Genomic DNA, 19,063 nt, shown 5'->3' on the forward strand with positions numbered 1-19,063 from the left:
ATGCCTCATCCCACCCCGTCCCACACACCTTACCTTATAGGAGGCAAAACACACAAGAAAAGGTTATTTTTAGATGCACAGAATTTAAGGTTGTGCTAGAATATTTGTTCAGATTGAAGTTAGATAGTCATGATCAGACCGTTTTCATAATGACACTGTAAAAGAAATGTTTGCAAATACAGACTTTCTATCCAGGACTTGGCAGAGTGTAGCAGTAAGAGGAGAGAGAGCTAAACAGTCTCCTCTCAATCGTCCTAAAGATCCATTTTTGATTACTTGCCTACAGCAGACAGTAACATTCAGCAGTCAGGTATGGGCAAGTAAAGCAGACTGGGAAGACTGGGAAGTGGAAGCTGTGGTAGTAACCTTGGCCACCCAGGAGAGGGTGTGTCAGCATGAGTCTATGTGCAGTTCCGAAAGGTGAGAGCCTCTGAAAATCTTGTTTGGGATGATTTCCCTGTTGAGATTTCTAAACATTCATCGGAAACACCTCTATCCTCTAGTGAGAATGCCTTCTGCCCAAGCCCTAAAGCCCACTAAACTATTTCTGACAAATCTCAGCAGGAAATGAGTTTTTTAGTGAGGGTGTTCTATAGTCAGTACTTTGCCTCTTTCCCGGCAAGGGTTATTGTGTGTTCAGCTATCATGTACCTTCCTAATGCCTCTAAATTTACTTCATTGTGGGGTTTTCCAGCTTTCTCCTTACTAGTAGTCAAACTGAGATAAGGTAATCAGGTTTCCTTTTCGCTTGGTTCAGATGCTGGCGTTTGTGACCTTTCTAAAGAGAAAGAGTTCCCTATGAGTAATAGTTACTTGTTATCCTAATAACAGAGGTATAGCTTTCAGATCTCTGAAATACTTTCCAGTATTAACTCTAGTAATTTAGTAAAACATCCATCACAAATGTGCTGTTTCCAAAGCTTTTACACACACGTGTAGCATGTATGTATACAAGAGTAACCTTGAATGTTTTCTTCAGAATAGCACAAGCTAATTTACTTAAATTTTTTTTTTTTTTTGGATTTTTCGAGACAGGGTTTCTCCGTAGCTTTTGGTTCCTGTCCTGGAACTAGCTCTTGTAGACCAGGCTGGCCTCGAACTCACAGAGATCCGCCTGCCTCTGCCTCCCGAGTGCTGGGATTAAAGGCGTGCGCCACCACCGCCCGGCTAATTTACTTAAAATTTGAGCATTGGAGAAGGGCTTTACCTACTTCAGATATTTTGGGGATATTTACTCCAGTTAATCTTGCATGAAGTTTAACTGGGCCTTATTTTATAATTTGTATGGCTGTAATTCAAAAGGTCTGTTACACATGATAAACGATAACAGTATCTTCCACGCAAGGGTATCATTATCATTATATGTTATAGATGATACAGTTGATATCAAGAGAGTTCTAAGTTTATTAAAAGTATTCAACTTCCCACAACCTTACTACAATTAGTACACAGCCAGGCAGCCTAACAGTATCCAACTGCACCTTGTTGAATGGCAGCCAGCAAAGATGCCAGGAGGCTTCTGTCATGTCAGACATTTAAAGGAATATTTTAAGAGGAGTTGCGTTTCCAGAGCTTGAAGTTGAAATTCTGATTCTTTTCTTTTTTAAAATTGAAAATCTGTAATAAGTTGGTAGTGACAGTTGAACTTTAGAAAGTTGGATAAGTTGTGACTTCAGACAACCGTACAGTGGCTCTGCCTGTCGCCCTGCTAATCTGTGGAGAAGAGAATCCTCTTATTAAGTGACCAATACAAGATGGACAGTACACACGAGTGTTAGCTCATCCTGAGGCCTGCCTGAAGCATTAGACCCATTGCCAGTCCTTATTTTTTTTTTTGACTTATTCAGCTCAATCTTGGATAGTTTTCTGTGACATCCAACGAGCCTACTTTTTTGTGTGCTATCACTTAAGTACAGTGAAGTGTTAAAAATGATTCCTAAACCTATTAAGAGAGTGGTTTTGTCAGTTCACGGAATGATGGGTTGCAGCTCATTTTGTTATGAAGAATGCTGGCACCTATTGAGAGGGCTACCTCTTCGACAGCACCCTTGGCAGCAGGGTACTCAAGGTTAATTCCATCTGAACCTGAGTTCCCCCCTACAGTGTCCATGACACCTTGTCAACTCTCTGACTTGTGTGTAGTTGCCTATGAGTTTTGGGGATTAAACAAAGAAAGGGCATCATACCAGAGTTTTAGACCACTGGTTATATTTTCTAAATTATCTTTTCTATAATCATTCTCTGTATCCAAACCATACCCCAACACACTGAAGGTAGAATATTTAAAAAAAAACATTAACACAAATATTTATAGGAACTTAATATATCTTATAGCCTGTTGTAGAAATTATAGCCAAATAAAAGAAGCTATTTATTCTCTTTGGTTTATAAGGAGATTGGGTAAGAGAAGAGGGCACACAGTAAAATTGATGCTGAGCCAAGACCAGCCCCATTGGCCCGTTATCTGCGTAGAGTTATGCAACTCAGAATTAATAGAGTTTTCAAAGCAGCTCCCTTAAAATAATATATTTAGGTGAATCTCAACTCTAATCAGGGTTTTTAAAGGAGAGAGGGTAGTATATTTATTTCTAGAGATATTTAAATAAAATTAATAAAAATTCATCTATGTAGTTACGTTAGCCACAGTTCAGGACTCGGTTGCCATATGCAGCTAGTGCCTAGCATGATCAAGTGTACACGTAAGGATCCCTTCCATCAGCATACACTCGAATAGAACTTACGTTGATTATCCCAAGAAATAAACATGGGTAAAGAACAAACAAAAATGTTAAGAATAATATGATTTAAAACACCAGTAAGATCAGCTATCTTTAGTCAAAAGTATGAGAAGCAGTATCATTTTCCATAGTATGTTTGGTTTAGTACATTAACATGGGTCTTTATTGGAACTCATCACAGCCATTTTGAAAGTCTGTTACTCATATTATATAGATAAAGGGAGTTAAACACAGAAGACTATCCAGGAACAAGTAACAAAATCAAAAGTCTGTTTCTCTTTGTTTTTTTTTAGTCTTGAAAAGGAAGCTTGAAATTTTCTAGGTCTTTCTTATAAAACATCTTCCTAAAGTTAATAATAATGCATTAAGCCACTTATTTTTAATGATATTCTGCTTTCTCAGAGGAACTCCGGACAGTTTTGCATATTCTCTGTTGATCTGATTTCTTCTTACTAGAAAATAGAGTAGGTAAGTAGGTCAGCACAGCGCTAAAAGCACAATGTAAGCACTCTCACCAGCCTCCCAGTATCGCTGGGTTTTCATCTTGGCCCTAAGACTCCTACCGACAATGTCCCCTGGCTCTGTGCTCTCCGACCTGTGGTCTCATTCCCTTTGGCACCTGTCCTAGAGGAGTCTTAGAGTAGGTTCTCTGCCAAGGGCAAAAGAAGAATTGGTATTCAGGATCTTGTTGAAGTTTTTAGGCAAGGTGCCCACAGATGTATCTGTCTGTGTCCAGGATCTGCAAGAGTTCACAGAGTCCATGTGAAACACTACCTCGGGGTTTCTCCAAAGAAGTCTAGTTCTCATGGAACAGGAACGAAAGACAATTGGCTTTTAGGTCTTACCACATCCATATTTTATAGTCATGATTCCTTATGGTGTTACATTGGAAAAGGCACATTACCCCCGTGGCTCTCATTTGCTTCATCTATAAAATGAAGATGGTTCCAGCTGAAGCTATTGTGATGTTGTGTGTCAAATACTTGGCAAAGGTTTCTGGCAAAGGGTAGGCCCTCTGTAAATATTAATTGGTTTTGAATCTAAATTTCTGTACTTAAAAAAAAAGGCATTACACTGGGTTACAAGGAAGGTGGGGAGCGAGGAAAATGAAGTTAGTCCTAATTTTCTAAGTCCATCAAATTCTTTTTTTGACAAAGATTTTAGTAGATGGTTTTGCTGAGATTGGGTTATAGGTAGCTGTAATTCTCTATGAAGAATACCATGCCTGTCTATGACCTCTGTCAGGGAATCCCCAAAAGCTTAACTTAAAACATAATTAGCACGTAATCTTTGGCTTACTGAGAAGTATCTATACCTACAAACCCATGAGAACAGAAGTCACCACATTGCCAAGAGAAATGAACTTCAGCCAAAACAAAAGATTCAGAGTCCAAAGGAAAAGTTTAGGTGTATTAAAATTAACAAAATTGTTAGATACATCAAGATGCAGTAATAATAGGAGAGTCACTGTGATATGAACATCTATCACAAATAAAAATTTTTGATTGGGAATTCTTGGTGGTGGTTTTAATTTATACTATATATTACTGAATTTCCTTACAGGCAGAATTGTTGTACATTTCACAGTGGATATAAACAGTCGTTTGCAAAATGGCAGACAAGAAAGGATGTAAATAAGGGTGGGTGACAGCTACTCATCAAAGTGACTCTGTGGGAATAGAGATGAAGGGATCTTATGTGATGACTGAAAAGACATGGGGTTCAAAGCAGACTTAAAGGTTCATAATTTAGGTGCCTTGCAGCATATTTTCCAGATAGAAGAACCAAGTGTGTAAATTTTTTCCAGCACTGCTTTTTTTTATTTGGGAGTGTGATTCTGGAGACCCAGTAGGCCGTGCTCTGGAATTTGTCTTCCCTTGATTTGTTAGGAGCTGTATGCACTCACTCAAGCCAGACTGTACAGAATATTTGGCCACATGGTGGATTAAACATACTTTGCACTTTGGAGCCCAGGAGGCATAGATTTGGATTATAACTGTAGTTTATAATCTGGTAACCTTAGGAACAGAACTTATTTCTCACATGTTGGCATTTGAAAAACACTAGTTTCTCAGAGGACTGTCTTGAGGATTAAAAATGTAAAACTGCCAGATGTAGTGTTTCATCCATGTAATCCTAGCTCTTTCTAGGCAGAGGCAAGTAGATCTCTGAGTTCAAGGCCAGGCTGTTCTATATAGCCAGTTCAGACGAGCAGGCAGGTCTACATAGTGAGACTCTGTCTGCAAAACAAACAACCCCAAAACTAATAAACAAAAAATATAAAGTGCACACATAGTATTGGTGTACATAAGTATTGGTATATGTAAAGATGCTATTATCACTAAGGATATTGTGTTTGGATTTATACAAAAAGAAGTTTTAATTGGAAAATAGATTTTTAGTGGCAGTTCATTCCAATTATGAAAAGAAGATGTACACAGTGAGAATAGACATTTATAGAATAATTATTCTGAGTCATGTGAATCAATGGGGCAGAATCTCTTCTTGCCACTTTATAGATGGAGAATTAAGCTCAAAGTAGCACAGTTAGAAAGTGATAATCTCAGGATACAGAGGCCACACATTTTGCCACTGCTCTGCATGCCCTTTGAATGAAAGGAGGTCTCTAGGTGTCTAGGAAGAATAGCTGACTGGGAGAGATTCTACATAAGCAATTTCTACTATCTGAAGACCAAAGGCAGAAGCCTTCATCCTTCTCTACAGCTTTCCTCTTGTTTTGACTCAGGGAGTTTCTGTTATTTGGGAAAGCATAAACGTAATGTTCATTTGAGATATGAACATTAACAAGTGCTTACTCCAGAACTCTAAGTTTAGATATTCGACAAGTTTACTGTGGCCTAACTCTTGCACTATATTAATCATAGTCCAACTTCTGCTTTCTGTTAGCTTAGACCTGTGGCAATACCTTCCTCTTTGCATCTAGCTGGTTGTCAACAGCGCTAACCACAAGTCCTTCCTGTGCCAAAGTGAGTCTTGCCACACTCTCTTTCAAAGTGCTATAAAACTGTATACTGCAAAGAATTGTACCACCTCCACCCTGTGCATTCACAGCCCCACAGGTTAAACTGTTGATTGACTTTTCAGTGACGGGAAATAAGTAGAGGTGCATGAGAACACGACAAAGACTCTAGCTCTAATAGAAACAAGCATTGCATTATACCTGAATTGTTGAGAAAAGATCTTGTACTCAATATTTTATTCAGTAGAACATGTTTGCAACAATAAGATTAATTAAAGAATGTACTGAAAATGCTTCAGGTTAGACACTCTGTTTGTTTACTTCAAAGATAAAAAAAATAAAGTGGTAAAATAGGGAGGTGGAGGTAGTAGAAATTCCAACAAAATCTAGTGAAGAGTATCTGACATTATTTCTTCTCTGGATTAAATCTGAATTGAAGTTTCTCCATTCTAAAAGCCTTTGCCTTTTAGGTGTGTGTGTATGGGGGCGGGGGTATCAAACTTTTCACTGTGTATGTTAGTTTGTTCTCAAATTCAGAATCCTCCTGCCTTTGCTCCCAATTGTTCCCATTCCATAGAAGCATGCTTTTTTTTTATTTGTTTGTTTTTTTTAAGAGATTGGGTCTAGTGAGCCTAGACCTGTAGCAGCTTTACAGTGTTCTTTTTGTTTGTATGTTTCTTGCAACAAAATAAGAAATTCTTGTTAATATTAGTACTTTTTGATATTTCTCTGAGGCTACAGTGAGTCTACACCTGCCATTTACAGTTTAGTGTCATCTCCTTTCTGACCTCCTTATGTAGTGGAGTGCTCACCTGCAAAGCTGTAGGTCACCAGCAGGCTTTGCACTTGTTCAGGTGCTTTATATTTTCACAGACTGAGGAATTAGATCAAAAGTACTCTGCTACAAATGGGGCCATTCAGACGTGTGTAGTCTTTGTAAGATAGGAGCTGGGATATATGGTGTGCTGGGTGGGGATTATGAAGAAGAGGGTGTTTGGTTTACTTTATTATTCTAGTTCAAAGAGGTTGGTTGTCCATGGTAAAAAAGGAATGGCTTCTTCACCATATCAGGTTTGAAACAAGTACTCTGTCCCAAATGTGAGTCTGGGAAGTGATAGGAAAAAAGACATAAAAGCTTATGCTTTAATTCTTTGTATCCACCCCAAATATTTACTGAAGCTAGAAGAAAAGGCTTTTTTTTTTCTTTCCCAAACGTGTGATTGTTTAGAACTTAAGTGCAACATCTGGAAGTCAGATATACAGAGAGCAATTTATGGAGTGTGAAAGATTTAAAATATTCAGTGTCCTTTAGTGGGAACTCAACTTTCTGTACTGTGTTTTTTTTTTTTCTTCCCAACACAAAGCAACTAATTCTGAGATCACTTTTGCCTCTCTGAATTAAGCCCTTTGTGCTGGGTCCCATAAACAATGTGCTTTTTAAAAGGGACCTCCCCCCCCCAAGCTCTGGCCCTTTCCTCCAATGCAGGCAGCCAATCAGCTGCACTGAGCTGCATAGCTGGAGCACTTTCCTTTCTGAGCAGCAACAACGTACTAATTTGATGCACACATGGATGCCTCTCGCACTCTGCAAATTCATCACCAGCATCTTGCATTAGTCATCTGATGGACTGCCAAGTGTTTCATTTTCTTTCCATGTGACTTTATTATTACCACCTCTCTCCTCTCTTCCAAAACCTCTGAAAAAGGGCGGGGAAGGGAGAGGGGGTGAGAAATCCAGCAGCAACCCAGCTCTGCCTTTCTTTCCCAGCGATAACCAGTGCAGAGCTGATAATGCTGCCGATTTGTGAGGTGCTGATGGCAGCCTTGCCAATTGAGACCTGCACTTAACTTGCAGCTGCCTCCCAAGCCTGGATTCTGAGATGTCTGTGCCCTGGGTGACAGGCGGCCAGGCACTGCCCTGTGCTTGGGAGTCAGTGCTGAACAGCAGCAGCATGCAGTGAAAGCATCGCGCTGCTGCTGAGAAGCAACCTAATGGTGCCTCTGCTTTGTTTTAGTTCATCAAATTTCTACGAGTCATTAGGCACTTTCCCCTGTGCTCTTCTTCCTCTTTCCGCCTCCTCAACCCCAACCCCCACTATTTTTTTCTTCCTGTCCTTCACCCTGAAGCCCTAACTCTGGCTCCTGGTTCCGTTTTTGACAGTAACGGCACAGCCAACAAGATGAACGGAGCTTTGGATCATTCAGACCAACCAGACCCAGATGCCATTAAGATGTTTGTCGGACAGATCCCTAGATCCTGGTCAGAAAAGGAGCTGAAAGAACTTTTTGAGCCTTATGGAGCTGTCTACCAGATCAACGTCCTCCGGGACCGGAGTCAGAACCCTCCCCAGAGTAAAGGTACAGAATGCATGTGGCACAGGGGGTAGGGGTCACTCAGGTGTCAGGGTGGGCTTAGTGGCTGGTGCGGGCCTCCCTGGGCTGACCAGAGCTCCCAGAGCCTTTCCTCCACCGGAGAGAGGGCGACAAAGAGGAAAGGGAAGCAGTCTGAGAGCAGCTGGTGCTGGCAGCCCTGGTGTTCTGGCTGTGCCTCAGGGCTCCTCCCAGAACTCCCGCCTGCTCTGGGACAGGTGGGACTCAAGAAGGAGGGCAGGAATGCTGCCCAGCTTTTTATGGTCCCCTGACTGCTCCTATGAGGTCACTTTCTAAGCAGTGTGGCCTCTGGGTAGGGTTGCTGACCCTGTAAGGAACAATGTTTCTCAGCCTTGTGTTTCAGGCTAACTCTGTCTATGTTACCTTCCCATGATTACTCGTGGAATTACAAATAAATCACACTTTTCCATGGCCTGTGGAGACGTTGAAATGGCTTGCAAACTGTTAGTGTGATGCCACTGGTGGGATAAAGAAAGGGTTCACTTTGAGTATGGACATTTCTCCTCGGGGGCCAGTAGTGATCATTAGGAGAACTGTGCCTGCTGTAGCCAGGGTAATGCCCTAAGGGCTGAGATTCTTACACACCTTCAGAAATACTTAAGGCTTACACCCTTATCAGAGGTAAGATTAACCAGAAAAGTCTGGTGCTTATCACTGCCTCCATTTTAAGATAATGGTGATGGGGTGGAAGTTACATTAAAACAGAGGCCAAGAATTGTACTAGGTTGATGCTTTGTGTTTTTGAGTCCTGTGTTGTAAGCTCTGTAAACTACATTTAAAATACCTCCTGTGCTGCTACCGCTGGGTTTCTGTCTCGATTTTAACCTTCTTCTTTAGTGATGTTGTTCTCTTTCAGTCTCTCCTCTCAGGGCCTCTCTGTCTTCTTTGGATATCACACTTCCTTTTCCTCTGTGCTTTGCTATTTCTTTCTAGCCTGTTTCATTTTTATGTGCGTCTTGTAAGAGGGAGCTCATTGCCTGACTAGTGTGTGCTCTTTAGTTAGCGCATGAACCTTGCCTCACACTTTTCTCTGAGCCTTTTGAAAATAAAGGAGTAAGAAAATTTTAAGACCAATATTCTGTAATTCTGTGAAGTGTTGGGTCATCTCCTGTTCTCTATAGTGCTGAGCTCTGTTGAGCTTTGGGGAGCTTTTAAAAGGACTTTAAAAGCCCATAGCCAATACTCACTTAATAAAGATCAACATATTTGCCTTTAGATTTTTGTTAATAAACTAGGTTTTTTTAGACATTCCATGTAACACTACATCTGTTAAAGAGACTAGACTTTTTTGTCTACAAATTTGATTGCCTATAATTAGAAAAGTGGAAACTCAGATCTAAGATCAGTAAGATATAAAATCCTTAGAAATCAGGATTATATTAGAAACCTTTGTGAATATGTAGATATTTTCCGCACAAAGAAACTAGACGTTCATTTTAATACTTTAATAGTATCCTACTTAGGAGAGACAGTATATGCATGATTCTCAACTAAGTTGTTTTCAAGTGAGAATCCACCCCATCACCTAAGTAGTACCCAGAGAAAACTTAGCTGTACCAGCATGCCCATTTCTTCCTCTGCTGGGAAAACAGAGTACTGAAGTTGGGTTTATTTGTGTTTTTCAAAATGGCCTCTGACAAAATAATCAGAACTCAATTGTATTATGATACCTGATTGATTATTCCATATCTTTTGAATGTGTGTTCCTTACATTGGCCCCAAAAACCTTTTTTCTCAGTCAAATATATTCTGTGTATGACTCTGTCTTTTCTATACATGTTCCTTTGAGAAATATCTTATCCATTCCAAGTTCATACTATATATTTTGTTAACTTCTGTTTATTAGGTTTTCTAAGTAATTTCATGACAATAGTTTACAGAAGCCCAAGCTCTTAAAGAAAGGCAGTGAATCCAAGTAAGGAAACTTTGGAGGGTATATGTAGTATTTCAGGTCCTCTAGTGAGAGATTTATATATGTCTTCCTTTAGCTTTTACCAAAATCTTGAAGGTATATAATATCAGTCACAGTTTACAGATGAGGATACTGAGACTCACCAAAGTGAAGAAATGTAGCCCATCTAGAAGTATATATCTGACCACTACTCATTAGTCTTCAGACACTTCACTATTTTGTCTCTCAGTTTTTGAGATGAGATCAAAAACAGCACCATCTGCTCCATTTCATGGCTTCATTTTCATGGATAAGTATTCCCCACGTGAAAGGAAGAAATTCTTCCTTTAAGAGCACTGATGGTTTTATTTCTACCTTTGTGTTTTTCTACTCGTGGGTTTGGGTCGTATATCACTCAGACTCATGGTATCATGGGATAGGAGTTAGAGATGAAATCATTCAAATCTTACGTTTGGAAATACAGGTCAATTCCCATTACTGTGAACTCCAAGTCTCACATCCAATATTGCTTGAAATATGTGGGCTGTCAGCCAAAGCTTGAAAGGGTTTTTGTTATACAGACATCTCTGTTGTAAAGGTATTTGTTGTGATGGGATTTGGGCTATATAATGACATTGCTCTCAGAGGATTACAGTTCTTAGCTGCTTATATGTAGAAAGCAACAGCCACCATTTTCTTCACATCAATATCTAGGCATTCCATATGTAATTTTACCAGTTATATGTAAAACTGAACCTCAAGTTTACATTGATTTTGACTCTGTCAACAAGGTACAGTTACCATATTTTCACAGCACTGGTGTCAGAGCCTCAGAAACTAGAAATACTGGAGACTTTTGTCTAAGTGTGTTTTAAATTATGTAAGCAGGGCTTTTGGATGGCCTTGATTCATTGCCTCATTGGCCTTGATGGTTCCATGAAAAGAGACAAAAGTTATTCTTTTACTTAATCCAGGTGAATTAGATCTTTCTTTTTCTTTGCATTTTATGTTATGTTTAATCATGAGGTATACAAGCTTCACCGTGTTTTCATTCTTTAAGAGTGGAAGTCTAAGCTGTCTGTTTCTTTATACAGACTATTACTCAAGCAGTTTCAGAAGCTAGAGATCTAAGTAAACTATTCTGTTAGGACTTATGGGTAACTTTTTCAAATCTTTCTGTGTTTCATGTGTACATGTATGTGTGTGCATGCGTGTGAACACGCTCGTGGAGATCAGAGGATGATCTCAGGTGTCAGGCTATACCTTCCACTTTGATTTCTTTATTGTTTGTTTCTGTGTATGCCAGCCAAACTAGTAGGCCTGTAAGCTTACACAGAGGCTGTCTTTTCCTCTATTCTCCATATAGGAGTGCTACAATTACAAATATATGCTACCACACTTGGCTTTACATGGATCTGCAGAGCTGAGCTCATATTCTCACATTTGCAGAGCAACTGTCTTACTCACTGAGCCATCCTCCCAGCCCAGGAAGAACATGCTTTATTCAGTGATTATCTGCCAGTTCTGCAGACGATGAGAAATACTACTTAGTGAGTAAAAATATGGCCTTTAAAATCAGACATGCCTAAATCCAATTCTTGGCTCTGGTTCTCCTTAAGTATTTGAGACTTGAGCTCTTCACTTAATTGTATCAAAAAGGGGTCGGGGGACACAGTTGTAAAATGCTGTGTTAGTAATGTTCCATGCTGGAATACAATAGGAACTTGTAATAACAGATTATTATAGTTGTTATCTTCATCATGACTATCTTTTAAGAACTTAAAATCTAAGAACATTAAAGTAAATTTATAGATCACTACAATAAAAGACTATTAAAAATAGTAACTACAAAAGAAGACATGCATATTGAACTCAGAGAAGTTCACAGAAGAAATAAATTTTATTTTATTGAATATAGGAAAAGATAGCATCTCCACAAAATTTTAAAACCAGTAACGGACTTTTAGTATATAGAGATGATGTTAAACATTACAAGCGAATGGACTAGCTTAGCCTAATTCATACAGAGAGAGAGAATGAGAGCATCGTCTGAAAGCTGAAGTCTCACAAATGTGAAATGCAATGGAAGAAAGGAAAATTACAAAGCTAATAATTTATAGGATAGTTTTAGAGAGTCTTCATTCTTAGAATTAAAAAAATTAAAATTTCTCTGTTAGATAAAGGAGGGTCTGTAAAGGATGCTGAAGAAGAAACTGGTAAGAAACAAGCACAGTCTGTTATCTTGTACTCAGAAAAGGATGCTCCTTTTCCTGAGAATGTCTAGAAAAGGAGTGAGTGACTGAGGCATAAATGACAGTGTTGTAAAGAAGGAAAATTGGTAAGTAAATTAAAGCAACAATGATGAAGTTTTGGCTTATCTGGAAAAAATGGGGACGGAATCCGCAATGGTGGGAACAATGATAAGGAGAAAATTTTGGAAACAGGAAAAACAGGTTCAATTTTGAGGTGGCCCTGAAGGGTCAAAAAGAATGAGGGCCATGAAAACACGTTGAATGTTGTGGTTGTGAGGACCAGACAGCATTTCAGGAGCAAGATGACAGTCCAGGAGAGGGAGAAGAGTTGAAGGTGTATGTGAAATGGATTAAATAAAAATGCTGCAGGATCCTGAGTGTCTATAGCTGGCAGCTGGCCATGAGACCATGCTGCAGGTCTCTGAAGGCAACTGGTCCCAGGCAGGGAGACATGAGGTGGTTGGTGGGCAAGAGACAGAAACATGGATAGGCACGCCATGCAGAGTGAGGTTGGATATTTATTAAGTGGGTTATGGAAGGGAAGGGGGAGAAGGAGAGGTGGGGAGAGAGAGGGGGAGAAAGAAGAGGAAGATAGGGTGTGTGTGTGAGAGAGGGGGGGAAGGGGAGAAGTGGGGAGAGGCAGAAGCTGCCTCTTTGAGAGATGGAAGAGAGTCAGGCTGCAAGCAGGAAGATCTGCCTGCCTCAGCAGATGGGGGAGGGGGAGGGAGGAAGTGTGGCTTGTCTATAAGGCAGGAACGGAACCTCAGTCCTGTGTTGCTGATCACATTTTGCTGTCACTTCTTTGATAACTTCTAAGCCAAAAGAGAAATAAAAAGTAGAAGTCATGTGTGTTGACTCTACTATATAGACCAGCCAGAAGAAAAAAAAATTCCCTTTTTTCATGAAATACGTTAGGAGGCCATCAATACGTACTTCACAGGTGTGCACTCTGTATTGCTCAGAGCTCAGTATTTTCTAGGTGGAACAGAGATTAAGTTCATGTCTCCCTTGGGAAGAATTATTACCTTCAAGTTTCATAAGAGCAGCTTTCATAATGCTTATGACACTATTACTATTTCATCTTCCTTTCAGTCAGCCTGCAGTCGGGTGACCCAGGAGACTGGCCACATTGATCTTAGAATATGATGACAAGACATTTCTTTCCTTCTCACAGACTTTACTCAGTGTTTGAGAATTATTCATTAATAAAGTCTAACTTTGTTAATCTCTCATTAGTTGAATACAGTGGATAACTTTCTTGAGAATAAGATTGGCTGGCTAGAGAATGAACAGTGACAGGGGAAAAAAACACCAGAGCCTAACTTTTTTCATTCAGAATTGGGCAGAGTGACAGCTCACAATCCAGATGATTCTTCTTGTTCTGGTTGGATGAGCATGGGCCCTGGAGACAGGAGACTTACAGCTGGTACTTATTACTGTGAGATAGCTTAGAAAATGAACCTCAATTTCTCTATCCACAAGACAGAGGTAATACCTAGCATTCAGAGATGTTTTACATATCCAATAAACACCAAGTGTTAATGCTGCTAGTATAGTACAATGACAGTTGATAATCTTGCAAGCTGTATTCTTCTCAAAAATGTTACAAGTTTATAAAGAACATCCCTGCAGAGTTTATGTTACAATACTAGGGGTGCAGGGGCTGCAGTGAGGTGGTGAAATATGGTTCTAACTTTATACCTTTCCTTTCTTCCTAAAAACCTCTATCAGAACCTTGACATAAGTAATACAAATGGTGCTATGATTACAGGTGCCTGCCACTACATCTAACTGTCCTATGTATCTTAAAAGGTAGGGTTGGACCCTACATTGTGTGTGACTGTCCCTATTTTTAGTGGTCCTCAAGAAGAATACTTTTGTCATTAGTTATTGCTCTATTACTTCCTGTGACACTCTTTCAATGTTTACTGACTGACGACCAGCAGGGTAAATATGAAGCACAATTAGAATGTTTATAGATGTGTAGGCAGGGATCCTAACCCTGCTTTGTGAAAGATGGATTCACTAAAGATGGATTATATCATACGGTTATATTAAAAAGAATTATCAGAGAGGTAGGAAGATGACTTAGTGGGGTAAAGTGCTTGCTATGCATTTGTGAGGGCCTGACTTCAGATTCCCTGGTCTGTGTAAAACTGGGTATAGTGAAGTGCATTTGTAACCCCAGTGCTCCCCCAGTGAGTGAAGACAAAAGACTTCCCTAGAAATGCATGCTGCACTCATGCACAGGAATACACAAACAGGAACAAATACATATGGATACACACACATGTACATCACTCACAAAAATTAATGAAAGAGCTAACAATATAGATTATTTTCAAATTGAGTTTAAAAAACCACCCATTCGATTATTTGAGGTAAAGGAATGAGAAATGAAAGGTAATTTTCTTTAAGTTCTCACAAGAAGAAATCCTTTTCAGTGACCCATACTGTGGAGAGAGTGGCTGGGCTATGTTTGATTCCTGTAACTTTTATCAAAGTGCCATTTCTACCCTAGCAGATAATAATAAAATGTTACCATGGGTGCATTTTGGTTCTTTTGTCTCTGGAGAGAAGAAGAAAAAAGAATGAAGAAACAGAGTGAGGAAGATACAGAACATACAGAGTGCCAGTATCAAAGTAGACAAGAATTTACCCGATTGCCTCTGTTTCGTTTTACTTCTCCTCTGTCTGGAACATTAAGCCTTCAGCAAGTCCCCAGTTGTCTGGTCCCTGATAGATTTGTGTTTCTGGAAATAAAGTTTTAGAAGACTAAAGAATACAGGCTCTGGATAGAAAAGGAAAGACTATTTTGGTAATAATTGGACATGAGAGAAAACCTAGGGCTCATGGCTTGTGTGTCTTTGAATGTCTCCAACACATATGTCTGGTTAATGGAAAAGGTGCAGTCTCGGTAGTCTCATGGTCTGCATTTGCCATTTTACATTGGTAGTTTGCCTTCCTAGAGGCCATTTGCCTTTCACTGGTACCCCATGAAATTTCTCTATGGTAGAAGGGCTGCAGCATCAGTTACACCATTGTGCCACTGTGGATGACCAGGCTGTGGGACTTTATGAAACCAATCATGTGGAAATAAGCAGTCCAGCTTCTTCACCAGAAAGAGATGCCTCCCACAAGGCAAGCCTCTTACTTTTTAGGAAGCACCTTAAGCATGGCCAGAGAACTGCCATGGCTTACCTCCCTGACAACTCCCTGAGATCCAAAGATCCTTGAAAGCCACATATTCTTTTTAACAGGCTTACTTTCCTTTGTCTCTTAACTTTACTTCTGATGAAATTTAAAATTAATCATAGTTATTTTAAAAAGAATTTGAAATACATTTTTTTAAAAATCACTTCCCTTTTGAAAAAGTCTTATTATTCTTAATAATTCCACCCACTGAGAAATGTAAAATTACGTTAGTACAGTTAATACCACTGTTCATTCTTACACATATTGCCCAAAATTCTAGCAAAGTTTACTTAGGCTTAAAGTCTCCAGTTGTTGGCTCTTCATCCTAATTGTATTGATTCTGAGACCACCTATTCTCATGCTTTGTTTTTCAATATTGGTTGACCTTAACTTCTTACAAGAAGTGTTCTTCCTCCAGTTAGAAGTAGACTTCTTGAAGGTACCATGAACAAATACATTATGAACATCAAAATCTTTGGAAACTACCAAGGAATTTAGATAGCTAGCCAAATAGGAAATGAGAAATTAATCTAAAATAATAATATCTTAAAAGAAAATTATGTGTGTTGGTAGCAGAAATAATAGATGCTGGTATATTGGTTTTTAGAAAAGTTACTTAAAGAATTGAAAGTATTTTCACCCATACTGTGAAATTTAGTAGACAATTAACACTAGGCATCTCAGTGATACTTTCAGATTAGCATCAGAATCACTCTGACAGTAAGGTAGACCTGTTAGCCTGTTAGCCTATTAACTTCAGATGAACTTGATGAGTACATGCCATGGAGAGAGAAGCACAGAAAGGTACATGTGAGATGATATATAGTGATGTGCTGGATTTCTTTAGGCTTCTTTTTAGCTGAGTTTTGTGCTCTGCCATATAGAAGTAGAAATGAGAATAGCAAGTTTTCCTACAAATAGAAAAGGCAGCTTAATCAGCTGAATTGGGACAAATACAATGCTAAAATTAATGGCTCAAGGTAGATGGGATAGCAATTCAGGCACCACAGAAATTGGTATTTAGGATCAATTTTTTTCACTCTCTATGTAAATGACTGAGAGAGAAGTTTCTAATCCAGTATTCAAACTCTGGCATTAACTCAAATTAGAGACTCTCATAGTATGCACTTCAGGCAGTGATTATGTTGAAGAATAAAGAAATATAATTTCTCTATTTCCGTTAGAAGATCATAGACTGGAATCAGAAAAGATTGAAATAGAATGATGCTATTCTTCCGCTTTCTTGGAGTCACCTCACTATAAAGTGTTTCGAGTAAGTTAGGCCTTAAGTTTCTGTAGCAGACTCTGCAGGCCACCTCGCCCAGGGACCAAGATGTCTCCTGGACTTCCCAGGAAGTTCGGCTGCGTTTCTGCCTTCCTTCTCCATTTTAGCTTTACGTTTAAAACAGACCCTACTATAATTCAGTGGAAATCATATTTATAGACATTTAGAAAGTCATACAAATATTATAGGCATTGAAGTGAATAGGAAAGAAGGCATCTGAGAAGATAATGGACCAAAATGCTCCCTAAATGGTCAGCATTACAAGTGATACCAGAAGCAAGCACTATGGCGCAAGTAACTTAGCAACTTTCTACCACACAAAGGCTTTTGCTGCTATCTAGGACACCATGCCCAGCATTAGCAAATGTTATTGAAGTTATATCAAGGAGATGGAGCATTCCAAAGGAAAGCAGCATGAATCACAAAGGTCTAGGAAGGTGGACCCACATGGAAAGGTCTAACAGGTTAACTTAAAAGGACTGAGAACATTAAGCCATAAGAATGAAAAGAAGGAAAACCTAGAACAAGACATTAAAAGGAGGGTTTGTGCTCTCAAAAAAAAAAAAGTGGGGGTAGACTATGACTGAAGTTTTAAAGATGCTGAAGTGCAGAGTGAGGTTCTATATAGATAAGCTCTTTCAATTAATGCTAAACCCTGGGATTTTGATGTAAGCTTATACTTAAAATATTGGAACAGCAGATAAAGTACAGAGTTTGGGCCTATGATTATATAGAAGTGGTAAACTTAGAGCAGTGAATAAAAGTTAAGATGATGATGCAGCAGCTCACTTAGCAATTCCTAAGAATGGACCTTGCCCATCTGTCTTAAAAAGACTGATGCAAGACTTGTGTAACCATAATCTAGAGGTTAAGGTGTTAATGAAAGGAAAATAGGTGGCAGAGTCATGTGGCCATAAGTTTTTTTTTCTTTTTCTGGTGGCCTACTGTTCAAAAGGCATTATGCTTATATTCTTGAATTCAGTGCTTTTCCTATGACATAGATGAAATGAGAGATTAGTGGAGCTAAGGTCGTGTGACAGGAAGCATGCTGTTTTCCTTTCAGTTTCATGCCATATAGCCTCCTTCCTCTTTTCCTTCATTTTGGTATCCTTTTTTTTTTTCATCTGCCAGTGGGGAATATAAACAATACCAGTTAAAGTCGTTTTCTAGTGTGCCTTTCTGAAGGTTTTCCAATTAAATGCAAGGAGATAAAGTCTGTTGCAGCCCTTACGTCGGCATAACCAAGTCATTCCTAATGCATCAGTCTGACCTTCTGCTGCATTAATTTTCCTGGGAAAACATGAGCAAACATCTGTTTACCCAGATAGGTCACCAGTAACAGACTGATGAAAGGATTCCAGCCAAGTGTATTGTGAGGTTGCTTGCAGGAGTATGGGTGATTCTGAAGCAGCTGCATCAGAAAAAAAGTCCCAAGCCCAGCATGGGTGACAACAGGAAAGCTGCATTCCCGAAGCTCCCTGTCCAGTTTGCAGGAAGCTCCACTGAGTAGTCTCCTATCCTGTCCCCTTGTAGATTTTTAGTGTCTCTATATAACCTTGGAAAGAGGTCTTCCATTACATATGTGACCTCTCTGAGTCCTATATGTCTCCATCTTTCATTTTCTCTCCAGGAATGGAGAAAATAACTATATAGGTCTTCAAAACCTGTGGTTCTGCTTCTTCTTTGGGATTATTGGCTGCATTGGTCCACAGGGTGTAGAGAACAGAAGCAAGGAACAGAGTTCAAGACAGCTGTGGGTAAGAATGGAGACAGACCTTTGAGAGACAGACTTTGGTAAATCAGCTCAACTTTATTCCAGAGTATAAGGAATATGTGGGATTGGGAGCCTGGGGACAGACCCTAAATTGCATTAAGTGGCACAGTCCTATCATATAGCTGGATTGGTGGAAGCACAGTCCTACCAAAATGTCTAGAGACCTTACCTAATTACCCTGTGGGTCATCAGGGGAATAACATTTGGAGGGAGGCAACAGTGTCAAGGGTCACCCTTAAGATAAATTGTGCATCCCAGGCCTAGAGACATACTTAAGATAAGGCTAGATAGAGAGCAGAAAGCTTTTCTGGAGAGGGAAGAGAGTTTCTATGTTGCTGAGCTAAGAGAAAGCTGCCAGGCTGTGATAGACTACAATCTCTGACCAGCCAACAATGCCCTCAAAAAAAAAAAAAAAAACACTTAAATTTACTTAAATCTGGTTTTTTTTTGTACTATTTCAAATATGTAGAATGCATTTTAGTGACTATCCTCTCCTCTGCCCTCTACCATCTCACTATGACCCTTGTATACTCCCCACTTCCTGAGAGATCTTTGTC

The 19,063-nt window shown here is 39.4% G+C and overlaps 1 protein-coding gene across 18 annotated transcripts in view; it reads left to right on the forward strand.

Moving 5' to 3' along the window:
- The window catches only part of Celf2 (CUGBP Elav-like family member 2), an 824,322-nt gene that overhangs the window by 643,825 nt on the left and 161,434 nt on the right, over positions 1 to 19,063 (forward strand). For all 18 annotated transcript variants that reach the window (XM_041630571.1, XM_041630572.1, XM_041630576.1 and 15 more), the window contains one exon: positions 7,880 to 8,076. In XM_041630571.1, coding sequence (XP_041486505.1) covers positions 7,899 to 8,076 — 178 coding nt within the window. In that variant the 5' untranslated portion in view covers positions 7,880 to 7,898. The remainder of the gene's footprint in view (positions 1 to 7,879; positions 8,077 to 19,063) is intronic.

Source organism: Microtus oregoni, unplaced genomic scaffold (assembly GCF_018167655.1).
Source record: "Microtus oregoni isolate MIOR12 unplaced genomic scaffold, Mior012 000035F_ref0000213, whole genome shotgun sequence".
Taxonomy (NCBI): domain Eukaryota; kingdom Metazoa; phylum Chordata; class Mammalia; order Rodentia; family Cricetidae; genus Microtus; species Microtus oregoni.